At 46.6% G+C, this 17117-nt stretch overlaps 1 protein-coding gene across 2 annotated transcripts in view; it reads right to left on the bottom strand.

The window, feature by feature from the left end:
- Positions 1-1522: 1522 nt before the first annotated feature.
- MSRA (methionine sulfoxide reductase A) overlaps positions 1523-17117 on the bottom strand; it is a 295929-nt gene continuing 280334 nt past the window's right edge. For both annotated transcript variants that reach the window (XM_066594899.1, XM_066594903.1), the window contains exon 7: positions 1523-1805. In XM_066594899.1, the coding sequence (XP_066450996.1) occupies positions 1644-1805 (162 nt within the window). In that variant the 3' untranslated portion in view covers positions 1523-1643. The remainder of the gene's footprint in view (positions 1806-17117) is intronic.

Below are 17117 nucleotides of genomic sequence, written 5' to 3'. Positions count from 1 at the left end.
CAGCGGGACTTCAGCAGATCCCTTCGCTGTTCTACTTTGCAGATTAAATGGCTTTATTTCATTTTTCAGAAATTGATTCTTGACATGTAACAGTCGGATAAACAACACTCGCAGAACAATATGGAAATGAGGCTTATTGTTGTGCACTGTAAACACAAGCACCGGCAATAATGTGCTGGAGGCGCGAGGGGTCTAATGAGGACGCCAAAAATTCTTTGTCATTACACACAATGCAGGGTCTGTATGACATATTGTGTAAATATGAGACGCAAAAATGTGACAAAGTAAAAAGACTGCGGCTCCATGGCAACTTTTTGTCATGGTAAAACCTCAATGTTCCGCCTATGGGATAAAAAGTTACATTATGTCGTAGCTTTACTTGTAGATCTACGCTGGATGGCCACTTCATTAGAGGCACGAGCCTTCTATGGGAGATGAATCCAGATTTCTGTTGCACCGTACTGATGGGAGGGGCAGAATTTGGCACAGGCAGCATGAATCGATGAACCCTTCCTGTCAGCTGGTCAGAACATGTCAGTACTGCCATCTAATTGGTGAATACTACAAGAAGCTTCCTGTCCGTAAGGACTGATATTCCAAGAATAGACAAGAATGTCATCATCTAATAGAATCTACGCCATAACGAATGCCTGCAGTTTCGAAGGGCAAAGGTGGTCCAACGCACTACTGGATGAGGGTCTCTAAGAAACTGGCCATTCAGTGCATATAAAACCAGAAATACTAAGTCATAGTACCATGGTGAGCTGTGCCAGCCCTGCTATGGTACACCTGTACTGTATGTGGGACATCTGTCTTGACTCTAGATGTGTAACACGACCTGAAGGTTGCGGATTCAATCTCCACAAGGTTCAGGTAGCCGGCTCGGGGTTCACTCAGCCTTCCATCCTGCTGAGGTCGGTAAAATAAGTACCCAACTTGGTGCGGGGGGGGGGGTAAGTACGACTGCGGAAGGCGATGGCAAACCACCCCACAAAAACAGTCTGCCAAGAAAACGTACCGTTGTGATATCACCCTACTAATCAGCCTCGGTGCTTGCACCAGGAGACTTTACCTTTACCTACATCAAAAAGAATCCCATATCGTAGACTCGTTGGTTGACGATGGCGAAGGACTGAAATGGTCATGGGAATTCTTGACCCACCTTCATATTTTCATAATCATTTGTAGTAATTTGGAGCTTACTCATAAATTCACTGGGCTGACCAAAAACCACTGTGGTCCATTGTCATAAGCTGCGCTCATAGCCATGTCCAAGAATGATATGGTTATGGCTATAGATAAACATGGCTATTCTTTAAAGACACCATCTTGGAAGATCATAAAAATGATGTTACAAGGTGCCGTACAATGGGCACCAAGAAATGCACTGTGCTACAAGATGACCATGACAAAGAGGAACTACTCCACCAATGGTAGTGATGCTTCCAGGTAAGTCTTTCCATGGTCATTGTTATCATGTGCATGTTTCAATTACAGAAGGAAGATAGTCAGGTACAATATGACGTTTGCTGGGAACTTTATGTATTAAAGCCAAAAGAGCATAAGAAAGATCAAAATCATGAATAAAAGCGCTACAATCATTATATCATCCTGAGACTGAAGATCGTTGAGTGGAGGACTATTTATTTGAGACCAACTGGGCAGGAGACTCCAGTGCCGCCCAGCCCGCAGTAGCCATTAGGCACCTTGCTGAGATACTGCTGGTGATAGTCTTCTGCGTAGTAGAAGTTGGTTTCCTCGCGGATTTCTGTGGTGATATTTCCAAATCCATTTGCAGTCAATTCCTGTAAGAAAGATGTAGGGGATGAGGGCAAAGCAACAACAAAGACAAAAGTCATAAAACACAAATACGGACAAATCTGATACATTAATATGATAAGAGAGCTTAGCCTGGGGAAGACTCAACTCTTATAGACAGGGCTTCTCTCCTGTAGAGTGACAGCTCTTATGGCCGGGGCTTCTCTCCTGTAGAGTGACAGCTCTTATGGCCGGGGCTTCTCTCCTGTAGAGTGACAGCTCTTATGGCCGGGGCTTCTCTCCCATAGAGTGTCAGTCCCTATGGGCATGGACTTCTCTCCCCCCGCGGTGAGATCGGGGGAGCCGTGCAGGTGTCATGGCAGCCGGGGGCCTAATGAATGGCCCCAGGGCTGCATTAGCAGACTGCCTATCAAGCCATCCACACAGGGTGGCTTGAAAGACTGCCTGTAAAAAAGCAGTATGACGTAATGCTATAGCATTACGTCATACTGCAGGAGCGATCAAAGCATCGTATGTTAAAGTCCCCCAGGGGGACTTCAAAGTAATGTAAAAAAAATAATCAATAAAGTTTTTTTAATTGTTAAAAAAAAAAAGTTATAAAAGTTTAAATCACCCCCCTTTTGCCATATCCATTATTAAAAAATCAAAATCATAAAATAAAAATATGTATTTGGTATCGCTGCGTCCGTAAAAGTCCGATCTATCAAAGTAGTGCATTATTTTTCCTGCACGGTGAACGTCGCCTGAAAAAAAAAATAAAGAACGCCAGAAATACACTTTTTTAGTTACCCTGTCTCCCAGAAAAAACGCAATAAAAAGCGATCAAAAAGTTGTATGTATTCCAAATTAATACTATCGGAAACTTCAGGACATCCTGCAAAAAATGAGCCTTTGCTCAACTACGTCGACGGAAAAATAAAAAAGGTATCGCGCGCACAAAATGACCGCAGAAAATAATTGAAAAAAATTAAATATCTTAAAAAAAAAAATTAAAGTACTACAGCAAAAGAAAAACTATATAAGTTTGGTATCGTAGCAATCGTACTGACCCATAGAATAAAAATATCAGGTCGCTTTTGTTGCAATTTGTGTGCTGTAGAAACAGGACGCACCGAAAGATGGTGGAATGTCGTTTTTTTTCCATTTCTCTCCGCTAAGAATTTTTTAAAAGTTTTTCAGTAAATTATATGGTACAATAAATAGTGCCATCGAAAAATACAACTCATCCCGCAAAAAACAACAAGCCCTCATACAGCGACGTCGATGGATAAATAAAGGAGCTACGATTTTTTAAAAGGGAGTAGGAAAAAACAAAAATGAAAAAAGCAAAAAAGCTCTGTCACTAAGGGGTTAAGGGTAGGGACCTCTTTCCCATAGCATATCAGCTCATATGGCTAGGGACATCTCCCCTGTAGAGTGCTAGCTCTTATGGGCAGGGACCACTCTTACATATAGTGTCAGCTTTCAGGGCCAGGGACCTTTCTCCTGCAGAGTGTTTGCTATTGTGGATGGCATCCTCTCCACTGTAGAGTGTCAGCTCTTATGGGCAGGGACATTTCTCCCCTGAAGAGTTTCAGCTCTTATTGGAATGGCCTCCCTCCTGTAGAGTGTCAGCTCTTATTGGAATGGCCTCCCACCTGTAGAGTGTCAGCTCTTACGGACGGGGACCTCTCTCCTGCAGAGTGTTATCTTTTATGGCAGGACCTCTCTCCCGTAGAGTGTCAGCTCTAATGGGCAGGAATCTCTCCTGTAGAGTGTCAGCTCTAATGGGCAGGAATCTCTCCTGTAGAGTGTCAGCTCTATGAGCAAGGACCTCTCTCCTTTAAAGTGTCAGCTCTTATGGCCAGGAACCTCTCTCATGTGGAGTGTCAGCTCTTATAGGCGGAGATCTCTTTCCTGTAGAGTGTTATCTCTTATGACAGGGCCTGTCTAGTAGTGTGTCCGCTCTTATGGGCATGGACTTCTCTCTCATAGAGTGTCAGCTCTTCTGGGCATGAACTTCTCTCCTGTACACTGTCAGCTCTTATGGCCAGGGATCTCTCTCCTGTCTAGTGTCAACTCTTATGGGTGGGGATCTCTCTCCTGTAGAATGTCAGCTTTTATGGTTAGGGTCCTCTTCTCTGTAGAGTGTCAGTTCTTATGGGCATGGACCTCTCTCCTGTAAAGTGTCAGCTCTTATGGGTGGGGATCTCTCTTGTAGAGTGTCAGCTCTTATGGGCAGGGATCTCTCTCCTGTAGAGTGTCAGCTCTTATGGGCGGGGATCTCTCTCCTGCAGAGAGTCAGCTCTTATGAGTGGGGATTTCTCTCCTGTAGAGTGTCAGCTCTTATGGGAAGGGACTTCTCTCCTGTAGAGTGTCAGCTCTTATGGGAAGGGACTTCTCTCCTGTACAGTGTCAGCTCCTACGAACAGGGATCTCTCTCCTGTAGAGTGTCAGCTCCTACGGACAGGGATCTCTCTCCTGTAGAGTGTCAGCTCTTATGGGTGGGGATTTCTCTCCTGTAGAGTGTCAGCTCTTATGAGTGGGGACCTCTCTCCTGTAGAGTGTCAGCTCTTATGAGTGGGGACCTCTCTCCTGTAGAGTGTCAGCTCTTATGAGTGGGGATCTCTCTCCTGTAGAGTGTCAGCTCTTATGGGAAGGGACTTCTCTCCTGTACAGTGTCAGCTCCTACGAACAGGGATCTCTCTCCTGTAGTGTGTCAGCTCCTACGGACAGGGATCTCTCTCCTGTAGAGTGTCAGCTCCTACGGACAGGGATCTCTCTCCTGTAGAGTGTCAGCTCCTACGGACAGGGATCTCTCTCCTGTAGAGTGTCAGCTCCTACGGACAGGGATCTCTCTCCTGTAGAGTGTCAGCTCCTACGGACAGGGATCTCTCTCCTGTAGAGTGTCAGCTCCTACGGACAGGGATCTCTCTCCTGTAGAGTGTCAGCTCTTATGGGTGGGGACCTCTCTCCTGTACACTGTCAGCTCTTATGGGCATGGACGAAGATCCTTATTAAAATAAGACAGAGTTTATAGTAACAATAAGGGGTAGACGTGTATTATAAAGGCATATTATCTCTCTCCTTTATGGTTGTGGCCTTCTAGTGTATTGTTCTCTGACATTCCCTGACTTCCAGCATACTAGGAGCCTCTGCCATGTTCAATGGGAGGAGGTGGGTTGGGGGTCTAAAGCTCTTGGAATTCAGGCCCCTCAGGGCTGTATGAAGCTGTGCTTGAAACGTGTAACAGATTTCGGGACAGATGGCGGTGTACATATCTCTGCACTGCTCTACATTTAGATGAAATTGCCATTCTTAGTACAGCCTCGAATGACCCATTTTCCATAGAAAGCCATGACTCTGTATATAGACAGCCCATTATACAAACAGTGCATCCGATAAGATCACAGAGGGTCCAGGCCGGTCCTCCAACACCTACAGTATAAGGTATACGAATGAATACTACATATATGCTCTACAGGGCCAAAAGTATGTGGCCATCACATCTATATAGGCTTCTGACCATCTCATTCCAAAACAATGGACACTCATTTCGGCTTGGTCTCCAACAGTTTTCACTTTTCGTGGAAGGCTTTCGAGTAAATCGTAGGTCATGTATATCAGGACCTGCATCTATTTAGCCACAGAGGAATTAATAGGGTTGGGGTCAAAGTACACAAAACTGGGCCAACCATGTTATGACCCTGATTTCTTGCTCAAGAGCATTGTCCTGCTAAAAGAAGAAATTATCTCCTCTTAACGGCAGAAACTCGCAATTTGGCATTGTAAGGGTCTGTGCATATCGTGTTCAGACCTCGATCCCCAGGTTCCGTCTGGAGGATGGCTTTCAGTACTTGAAAGGACACCAATGGGGGTCTCCATTTGAGCGGGGTGCCATTAAGTTTTGGCATTTGTGTTGGAGAGAAAAGAGTAGTTGAATATGCTATTTTCTCTAGCATTAATGCCGAGACCCTACCGAAACGGAAACCTTCTTGGAGTAATTGAAGCCTATGATTCTTTCCAGGTTTCCATCTAGATGCCATTTTTGGTGATCCAGATGGAACCCAATGTTGGATCCTGGGGACGAAGGCCTGAAGATGTTGTGAACATTGAGATTTTTCTTCATTACATCTAAGATCCCATCCCAAATCATATAAAAAGTTCAAGATGAGTTTCCATTGTTCCAGGGTCCAATGGTGATGGCTTTACATCATTTCAGCTACCACCTGACATTGTGTATGGTGATCTCAGGCTGATGTGCGAGTTCTCAACAATGGAAAAGATAGAAAGGCTTGAAAAGAAGGAAAAAGAGTAGGAAGATAACCAGCAACAAAATAGATGGATCAAGGGAATCATGACCTTGTCAATGAGGAGCCTGAAGACAGAAGAGAAGACAATCTAGAGGCCCCAATAGGTCAGTTTTTCTGCAGTATTGCAGAGGTGATATCATTATTGTCGGTGCCTCTGAAAGGTGTTCTCTCTATAGGATACCCTGATCTCGAGAATACTCTTTTAATACAGTCACCAGGAGTCAAAACCAACATGATTGAGCTAATAACGGGCCAAAATTTTGATTACATTAATTGGGTTTTCTGACCTTTATAGGTAGGCATAAAAAGCCTAAATCAGCATTACTCAAGACTTCCACTGTGCCTCTGGTCCAGTGCCAGAAGTAATGAGATATTCCTCACTCCCATGGCCACTGCAGCCAATCGCTGGCCTCAGCAGTCATGGTGCATGCGCGGCACGTTACCATCGTGAGTAATGAACATTATGTTACCACTTCCGGTTTCAGAGGGGACCAGAAAGAAGGGAACCGGGTGTGTGGTGCTGCACTAGACAGTGAGTAATGGATGTTTTTTGCTATTCCTTACAGTGAGGCAAATTTTTTGAAAATTGGAAAAACCATTTAATTTTAGTCAACTTCGTAAGAAGTCAGAAATATTGGCCTACATGTAAAATGTGATGCCAAACACCAGTGTCCAGAGCACCAGATTATGGGTTACACATATTACAATTCCACCCACTAAAACGCCCCCAGACTCTCAAGCAAGCAGACAGAGAAGCAGGCACTTCCTTGTTCCAATCTGCTGCCTCGTGCTCTTTCCTTTTTGCCCCCTTAGCTTTGACTTTTTGGGGGTCTGTTTAATGGATATTAATATATCAGAATTGACCTTGATTCCCCTCTAGTTGCCTGTACGCTGTGAGCAGATTATATTGTTGAGGGTCCCATCGGATGCATCCTGGAGCCAACGTTAGGTCAGCAGCTTCTTGGCGCAGAATCTAAAGCCAGATGTCATGTTTATTTCATGGCGTTGGCTTCATAAATTGGTCATATTTAGGAACAAAGAAGGAAAAAAAAGTCACAGGTGACGGTCGTTGTGTGGCATGTAGTAACAAAATGGTATGCCACACTTTATCGCTTTCCGGCAGCGCAATTGTATAGGACTTGTGGCAAGTATTTCTCACATATGTAGGTGCTTTACATGTAGGGCTGGGTGATTAATCAAGTTAATTTAATTATTTCGCCCACTAATCGCCCCTCGTTTCAGTTTTGTTCCAAAAACGTTAAATTCGCTATTTATTAAAGTGCCGGAGGCAGCGCTGCACTTCTTAAAGCAAAGCGGAGAGCCAATCCACAGCGATCACTCCGCCCCCGCAGTGTTAGGATACTTCATTGCCATTGATTGGTCACTTTTCACTTCCTGCATGTATCCTGCCCGCCCCTGGACCACCGGAGAAGGCAGCCTGTTCACCGCCACGACAGCTCTTCTACCCTGATCGTCCCGGCCAAGACCACCGCACCTCATTAGTTTCCCAGGGGTGCGGAAGAAACGAGTGGATGCCAACCGAGAAGGGTTTTATAAACCCTACACCCCCGGCTCACTGGTGCCAGGCAGCTGTCGCATGAGTTGCATCAGCTGATTTCCTTCATTAACTATGAGACATCAACTGATGCGATGGCCGTCCGGCACATTTACTAATCAGTGAGATTTGCAATTAGTAGGACTGCCGACTTGCGATTAGTAGAACCTGACACATCAGTGGGGTCCGGCCGATGGGACCCTCACGATTCCAAGAAGGGGGGTCCTGTTTGCCCCACATCTGGTCAAGATAAGCCGCCTCTAGAGCCAAGATGAATTTGTCCTATTGATCACAAGGGCAAGCGATCAGGATCAGCGCTAAGGCTGTAGTACACAACCGCATCTCTACTCTAATGGCAGAAATCAAGGAACCGCTGATCTCCACCGGGTAGAGGTGCCTTTATTTACACCATAATAGCGATCAGTCAGCAGTCCTACTGATATGAATGGAGGGCAGCGAGTATACTCCGCTATCTCAGCAGTCCTACTGATATGAATGGAGGTGCAGCGAGTATACTCCGCTATCTCAGCGGTCCTACTGAAATGAATGGAGGGGCAGCGTGTATACTCCGCTATCTCAACAGTCCTACTGATATGAATGGAGGCGCAGCGTGCATACTCCGCTATCTCAGCAGTCCTACTGATATGAATGGAGGGGCAGCGTGTATACTCCGCTATCTCAGCAGTCCTACTGAAATGAATGGAGGGGCAGCGTGTATACTCCGCTATCTCAGCAGTCCTACTGATATGAATGGAGGGGCAGCGTGTATACTCCGCTATCTCAGCAGTCCTATTGATATGAATGGAGGGGCAGCGTGTATACTCCGCTATCTCAGCAGTCCTATTGATATGAATGGAGGGGCAGCGTGTATACTCCGCTATCTCAGCAGTCCTACTGAAATGAATGGAGGGGCAGCGTGTATACTCGGCTATCTCAGCAGTCCTACTGATATCAATGGAGGGGCAGCGTGTATACTCCTCTATCTCAGCAGTCCTACTGAAATGAATGGAGGGGCAGCGTGCATACTCGGCTATCTCAGCAGTCCTACTGATATGAATGGAGAGCAGCGTGTATACTCCGCTATCTCAACAGTCCTACTGATATGAATGGGGGGGGCAGCGTGTATACTCCGCTATCTCAGCGGTCCTACTGAAATGAATGGAGGGGCAGCGTGTATACTCCGCTATCTCAACAGTCCTACTGATATGAATGGAGGCGCAGCGTGCATACTCCGCTATCTCAGCAGTCCTACTGATATGAATGGAGGGGCAGCGTGTATACTCCGCTATCTCAGCAGTCCTACTGAAATGAATGGAGGGGCAGCGTGTATACTCCGCTATCTCAGCAGTCCTACTGATATGAATGGAGGGGCAGCGTGTATACTCCGCTATCTCAGCAGTCCTATTGATATGAATGGAGGGGCAGCGTGTATACTCCGCTATCTCAGCAGTCCTATTGATATGAATGGAGGGGCAGCGTGTATACTCCGCTATCTCAGCAGTCCTACTGAAATGAATGGAGGGGCAGCGTGTATACTCGGCTATCTCAGCAGTCCTACTGATATCAATGGAGGGGCAGCGTGTATACTCCTCTATCTCAGCAGTCCTACTGAAATGAATGGAGGGGCAGCGTGCATACTCGGCTATCTCAGCAGTCCTACTGATATGAATGGAGAGCAGCGTGTATACTCCGCTATCTCAACAGTCCTACTGATATGAATGGGGGGGGCAGCGTGTATACTCCGCTATCTCAGCAGTCCTATTGATATGAATGGAGGGGCAGCGTGTATACTCCGCTATCTCAGCAGTCCTATTGATATGAATGGAGGGGCAGCGTGTATACTCCGCTATCTCAGCAGTCCTACTGATATGAATGGAGGGGCAGCGTGTATACTCAGCTATCTTAGCAGTCCTACTGATATGAATGGAGGGGCAGCGTGTATACTCAGCTATCTCAGCGGTCCTACCGATATGAATGGAGGGGCAGCGTGTATACTCCGCTATCTCAGCAGTCCTACTGAAATGAATGGAGGCGCAGCGTGTATACTCCGCTATCTCAGCAGTCCTACTGATATGAATGGAGGGGCAGCGTGCATACTCCGTTATCTCAGGAGTCCTACTGATATGAATGGAGGGGCAGCGTGTATACGCAGCTATCTCAGCAGTCCTACTGAAATGAATGGAGGGGCAGCGTGTATACTCCGCTATCTCAGCAGTCCTACTGATATGAATGGAGGGGCAGCGTGTATACTCCGCTATCTCAGCAGTCCTACTGAAATGAATGGAGGGGCAGCGTGTATACTCACTCGGCTATCTCAGCAGTCCTACTGATATGAATGGAGGGGCAGCGTGTATACTCCGCTATCTTAGCAGTCCTACTGAAATGAATGGAGGGGCAGCGTGTATACTCCGCTATCTCAACAGTCCTACTGATATGAATGGGGGGGCAGCGTGTATACTCCGCTATCTCAGCAGTCCTATTGATATGAATGGAGGGGCAGCGTGTATACTCCGCTATCTCAGCAGTCCTATTGATATGAATGGAGGGGCAGCGTGTATACTCCGCTATCTCAGCAGTCCTACTGATATGAATGGAGGGGCAGCGTGTATACTCAGCTATCTTAGCAGTCCTACTGATATGAATGGAGGGGCAGCGTGTATACTCAGCTATCTCAGCGGTCCTACCGATATGAATGGAGGGGCAGCGTGTATACTCCGCTATCTCAGCAGTCCTACTGAAATGAATGGAGGCGCAGCGTGTATACTCCGCTATCTCAGCAGTCCTACTGATATGAATGGAGGGGCAGCGTGCATACTCCGTTATCTCAGGAGTCCTACTGATATGAATGGGGGGGCAGCGTGTATACTCCGCTATCTCAGCAGTCCTACTGATATGAATGGGGGGGCAGCGTGTATACTCCGCTATCTCAGCAGTCCTACTGATATGAATGGAGGGGCAGCGTGTATACTCCGCTATCTCAGCGGTCCTACTGATATGAATGGAGGTGCAGCGTGCATACTCCGCTATCTCAGCAGTCCTACTGATATGAATGGAGGGGCAGCGTGTATACTCAGCTATCTCAACAGTCCTATTGATATGAATGGAGGGGCAGCGTGTATACTCAGCTATCTCAGCAGTCCTACTGATATGAATGGAGGGGCAGCGTGTATACTCAGCTATCTCAGCGGTCCTACCGATATGAATGGAGGGGCAGCGTGTATACTCCGCTATCTCAGCAGTCCTACTGATATGAATGGAGGGGCAGCGTGTATACTCCGCTATCTCAGCAGTCCTATTGATATGAATGGAGGGGCAGCGTGCATACTCCGCTATCTCAGCAGTCCTACTGAAATGAATGGAGGGGCAGCGTGTATACTCCGCTATCTCAGCAGTCCTACTGATATGAATGGAGGGGCAGCGTGTATACTCCGCTATCTCAGCAGTCCTACTGATATGAATGGAGGGCAGCGTGTATACTCGGCTATCTCAGCAGTCCTACTGATATGAATGGAGGGGCAGCGTGTATACTCGGCTATCTCAGCAGTCCTACTGATATGAATGGAGGGGCAGCGTGTATACTCAGCTATCTCAGCAGTCCTACTGATATGAATGGAGGGGCAGCGTGTATACTCCGCTATCTCAGCGGTCCTACTGATATGAATGGAGGGGCAGCGTGTATACTCAGCTATCTCAGCAGTCCTATTGATATGAATGGAGGGGCAGCGCGCATACCCCGCTATCTCAGCAGTCCTACTGATATGAATGGAGGGGCAGCGTGTATACTCCGCTATCTCAGCAGTCCTACTGATATGAATGGAGGGGCAGCGTGCATACTCCGCTATCTCAGCGGTCCTACTGATATGAATGGAGGGGCAGCGTGCATACTCTATTCATATCAGTAGGACTGCTGAGATAGCGGAGGGGCAGCGTGTATACTTCGGGCAGCGTGTATACTCCGGGCAGCGTGTATACTCCGCTATCTCAGCGGTCCTGCTGATATGAATGGAGGGGCAGCGTGCATACTCTATTCATATATAGTAAGACTGCTGAGATAGCGGAGGGGCAGCGTGTATACTCCGGGCAGCGTATATACTCCGCTATCTCAGCAGTCCTACTGATATGAATGGAGGGGCGTTGCACATACTTAGTTGCTGCTCCATTCAAACTCCCCCTCACTGAGTAGATGCCTGTTCTCTGAATCAGTGGGGGTCCCAGCAGTAAACCCCCCACAGATCAGACATTTATCACCGGTCCTGTTGATGTAGGTATATAGTATACAGGCCCTGGGATGTATTCTGTGACTGTAATCCCCATCATTGCACAGACATCTATAACTGCAATGTGAGTTAGCGGCGTAGCATCTCGCCGGTGCCGCTGTCACACAGCTCGTCTGGGTGCGTGTCTGTGTGCCCGCTGTATGTGCAGGCAGCTCTGAGACCTGCCAAAAAGCCTAATTTTGTCGCCATCTGCCATAAAGGAAGATAACACCTGTCAGCAGCAGCTGCTGGGCGCACTAGATAGGTAAGAAGCAAATCACTTCTCCTCTCCACTTGGACGGCTTCAGGTAACACATGGACCTTCGTGTAGGATGCCAAATATCTTCCTGAAGATCTCCCCCTCTGCAGGTGCCACACATGCTCCACGCCGCGCCGCAGGGACGGGCGCTCACAGCTCCGTCCTCATCATCAGCCGCAGGGACGGGCGCTCACAGCTCCGTCCTCATCATCAGCCGCAGGGACGGGCGCTCACAGCTCCGTCCTCATCATCAGCTGCAGGGAAGGCTGGGCGACCTCGCGCGGCCTATCTCCCGGGGCCAGGACCTGTGCAGACATAAAGCCTCCTCTATCTCATCAGCCATGTACAAGATTGCTTCTGGATGATAGCAAAGGGAAAACCATCTATGGCGATACAAGTCACCGAGCAGGAAGACCAGAGAGACGTCCGAAGGAGAACGAACAGAAGAGTATTTGTAGGACAGTAATAACAGTGTGTACTAGAATATGAACACACACACACATATATATTATATATAACATCTATCCGTCAATCCATCTATTTAATCTTTCCATCCATCTATCTATATATACACACACACACCATTATCTATCCCATATATATATTTTTCAACTATCGCAGATCTACTATCTCTCTCTAATCTCTCTCTCTCGTATCTCTCTCTCTCTCGTATCTCTCTCTCTCTCTCTCGTATCTCTCTCTCTCTCTCTCGTATCTCTCTCTCTCTCTCGTATCTCTCTCTCTCTCTCGTATCTCTCTCTCTCTCTCGTATATCTCTCTCTCTCTCTCTCTCGTATCTCTCTCTCTCGTATCTCTCTCTCTCTCTCGTATCTCTCTCTCTCTCTCGTATCTCTCTCTCTCTCGTATCTCTCTCTCTCTCGTATCTCTCTCTCTCTCGTATCTCTCTCTCTCTCGTATCTCTCTCTCTCGTATCTCTCTCTCTCTCTCTCTCGTATCTCTCTCTCTCTCGTATCTCTCTCTCTCTCGTATCTCTCTCTCGTATCTCTCTCTCTCTCTCTCGTATCTCTCTCTCTCTCTCTCTCTCTCTCTGTCTCGTATCTCTGTCTCGTATCTCTCTCTCTCGTATCTCTCTCTCTCTCGTATCTCTCTCTCTCTCGTATCTCTCTCTGTCTCGTATCTCTCTCTGTCTCGTATCTCTCTCTGTCTCGTATCTCTCTCTGTCTCGTATCTCTCTCTGTCTCGTATCTCTCTCTCTCTCGTATCTCTCTCTCTCTCGTATCTCTCTCTCTCTCGTATCTCTCTCTCTCTCGTATCTCTCTCTCTCTCGTATCCCTCTCTCTCTCGTATCTCTCTCTCTCTCGTATCTCTCTCTCTCTCGTATCTCTCTCTCTCTCGTATCTCTCTCTCTCTCGTATCTCTCTCTCTCTCGTATCTCTCTCTCTCTCGTATCTCTCTCTCTCTCTCGTATCTCTCTCTCTCTCTCGTATCTCTCTCTCTCTCTCGTATCTCTCTCTCTCGTATCTCTCTCTCTCGTATCTCTCTCTCTCGTATCTCTCTCTCTCGTATCTCTCTCTCTCGTATCTCTCTCTCTCTCGTATCTCTCTCTCTCTCGTATCTCTCTCTCTCTCGTATCTCTCTCTCTCTCGTATCTCTCTCTCTCTCGTATCTCTCTCTCTCTCTCTCGTATCTCTCTCTGTCTCTCGTATCTCTCTCTCTCTCGTATCTCTCTCTCTCTCGTATCTCTCTCTGTCTCTCGTATCTCTCTCTCTCTCGTATCTCTCTCTCTCTCGTATCTCTCTCTCTCTCGTATCTCTCTCTCTCTCGTATCTCTCTCTCTCTCGTATCTCTCTCTCTCTCATATCTCTCTCTCTCATCTCTCTCTCTCACATCTCTCTCTCTCACATCCGTCCGCTGCCTCGCATCCCCGTCTATCGTATCGTTGTGGTAACTGCAACAGGTTGTATTTCAAATTTATCAAACTTTACAGGAGAGACAAGAAACATTTCCATCTTGCCCCGATCATCTTGACTTGTCCTATAGAAAGAGAATTTGACGGTTTCTCATTGGTCTGTTAACACAACGATATACACACATTTTATATATATATATATATATATATATATATATATATATCATCTATCTATGATATGCCCTGTGTGTACAAATACAGACAAGCATATATTTGGCCCTCAGGATAATATTATCTTGTGGACCTAAGTACTTGTGGAGGTCCTACGGAAGTTCACAATGTCCATGGGCAAGGAGGTGGCAAACCTCAATGAGGCCACCTTCGTCATGTATCCTTAGATGCTGTGGTGGTGCCTCCTTGTACCTTTGGCTGAGGCAGGTGAAGCATGTATCCCTGGTTCAATAAATGGCCAGGATAGGTAGTGAGGAAGCTTCAGAGACAAAATAAAGAAGAGCTTTAAAAAAAATAGACATACAAGAAGGAAAAATGATGGGAAGGTCATTCTGGATGGAGGGGAATCTTAGGTCTATTTCGCAGCTCCATAGATGATCCCAAGAGAGGATCCAGAGATGTTTCATCTGACTATACTGCAGTAAAGAACACAAATCCGCCTGAGTAATCATCTTATGCCTCGTCGGTAACAAGAACAACACTCTTCAAGAGGTGGTGGAGCAGCGAGGGAGCCATACAGGATATGAGCATTGGCTCATAGTCAATCAAAGAAGGAAACCCTTGAGAAACTTGTAAATTTGTTTTCTATGCCTCGGCGAGACGTATGAATGGCGCACAATAAACACTTAATTGGTCGTTCTCGTCTCCGGCTTTTGCAGCTTCGCAGATGTATCATTTTCTGGCTATTCTTTGGTTTCAAGTATTTGCATTGTCAGACGAGAGTCCCCAAAAACGAACCTTTTAGAAGCATCTACAGATTTGGCGCCTTTATCCTTATTCTCCTGAATTGTTAGAAATGTTTTTGTTTTTACTTTACAATTTCAAAAAGACTGGGAAAAAAATTGCCGCTGGAGGACAAGAGCTTCATTTATTATGTCACATTCTGCTTTATGTATGAATGAGAAGAAACAGAAACCCAACAGTCCTCCAACAAAAGCCTACCTGCCTGAGAAGAAGCGAAGAGGTCGGAGAGCTGAGACGCAAACTATGGAGAAGGCCAGCATGAGAAGCCCCTGCCTGGTGAGCAGTAATGGCGGATAACACAGGAAATAAACTAAAAAAGTTTGTTATGGTGGTGTTAGCCAGTAGAGCCAAGTGTGATTGTTCTCCGTGAGAGAAACCAAGTCATCTTGTAGATAGGATACCTTTTAATTAGAGATGAGCGAGCATACTCACTAAGGACAATTACTTGAGCGAGCATTGTCCTTAGCGAGTACCTGCCCGCTCGGAAGAAAAGATTCGGCTGTCGGCGCGAGTGAGCGGTGAGTTGTGGGAGTGAGCAGGGGGGAGCGGGGCGGGGGGAGAGATCTCCCATCTGCCCCCCCCCCCCCCGCTCTCCCCCGCCGAGCGGGCAGGTACTCGCTAAGGACAATGCTCGCTCGAGTAATTGTCCTTAGTGAGTATGCTCGCTCATCTCTACTTTTAATGGCTAACAAAAATACATGATGCTATAGCGAGCTTTCCAACCTCTCAGGGTCCTTCCTCAGGCATAATGGAACAAATCAGAAATAAACTATAATGTATAAATGAAGCATTTGCCCCACATTATTGCCTCACATGGACTGCACCATCTATAAGAAATACAAGGAGGCAGTTTTTCATAGTTCGGATTTAGAAGAAGACAGTCAGATAGCCGAAAATCAAGATTTACCGCCCCTGTTTTGAGGTCTACAAGTGGATCTACTGCTAAAGGAGTTATGCTAAGATGCACAACCTCTTTGTCAATGCATGAACGGCGGTTATTGCTGAGGAAAGCTGCAGCCCGCCTGACACTTTGCTAAAGCTACTCTGTTGTTAGTGGATGACGTGACATCTGAGTGATATGAGGGTGGTGGAGAAAGCCCGCTTAAAGTGTAGCAGAGTTTTCAAAAAGTTTTCTAAAATATACCAGGTCCTCCTTACCCTCATTTGCTGCTGTTTGCACCCTGTTTCATGTCTCTAAGTTATGATTTTCAGGTGGTCTTCCCCATTGCTCTGCTGTTTGCTGTCCACTTTCAGGCAGAGGGCTCGCAGTAAACCTAGACTTATGCCAGTAGTTCACTGTCCTGACTTTCTTACTCTTACTTCCCATGCTGCACTGCATTGTCTCTGGTCTAATTATCAGGAAGACAGTATCTGAATGCTTGCCCCTCTGCTTTCCCAGGACGAGCAGGCATTCAGAGACACTCTGGCCAAATGGTTAGTGAACCCACTATAGCACGTGTGTGGGTGTCTGTGTAATGAGTGCACACACACATGCTATACTGGCAGGAGACGTAGAGACGGTACAGATACTTATCATAGTGTCTGCAGATCTGTCAGCCTACAGCCAGGGAGTAAATAGCAGCCGCATGTAAATATAGCCCTGCTCCTGTTGCTATGGAAATGTCCCTGTGTCTTTGTTACTACAGAAGCTCTGCACCTAACCACAGAGAATGGATTGCAGGGAAGCCAGAAGGGAGACCCCTAGTGGCAGCCACTTCAAATGTGATTTACAGCGGTAAAGCAACATCATTTTTAATGCAAGTTTATTACGGAAATGAAAAGACTAATTCAAGTTAGTAGACGAGCAGAAGTTGTCTGAAAAGTTTGTGCCCTTATAACAATTGACTACTATTGGGTTCTGAAAATAATGGAGGAGGCCATTGCAGGTGAATGGGGGAGGGTAGAGGAAAAATAAAAACAGTTATGGCATCAATGTGGAAGCAGCTGTAAAGGTATACAGCCAGTGACTCTTATCGGAGGAAACTGTACCAAATTGGGGTCTCTGAATGTGTCAATATGTAGGTCTAGCTCACCACCACTGCAAAATGCCAAATAGAAGGCAGTGACTATCACCGGTAAGTAAAATAACATATATCATGGTTTCCCCCTGTACTTATAGCATGTTTTTGAA

This window comes from Eleutherodactylus coqui, chromosome 1 (assembly GCF_035609145.1).
Source record: "Eleutherodactylus coqui strain aEleCoq1 chromosome 1, aEleCoq1.hap1, whole genome shotgun sequence".
NCBI classification, from domain to species: Eukaryota; Metazoa; Chordata; class Amphibia; order Anura; family Eleutherodactylidae; genus Eleutherodactylus; species Eleutherodactylus coqui.
This window is presented reverse-complemented; position numbering and strand designations above follow the sequence as displayed.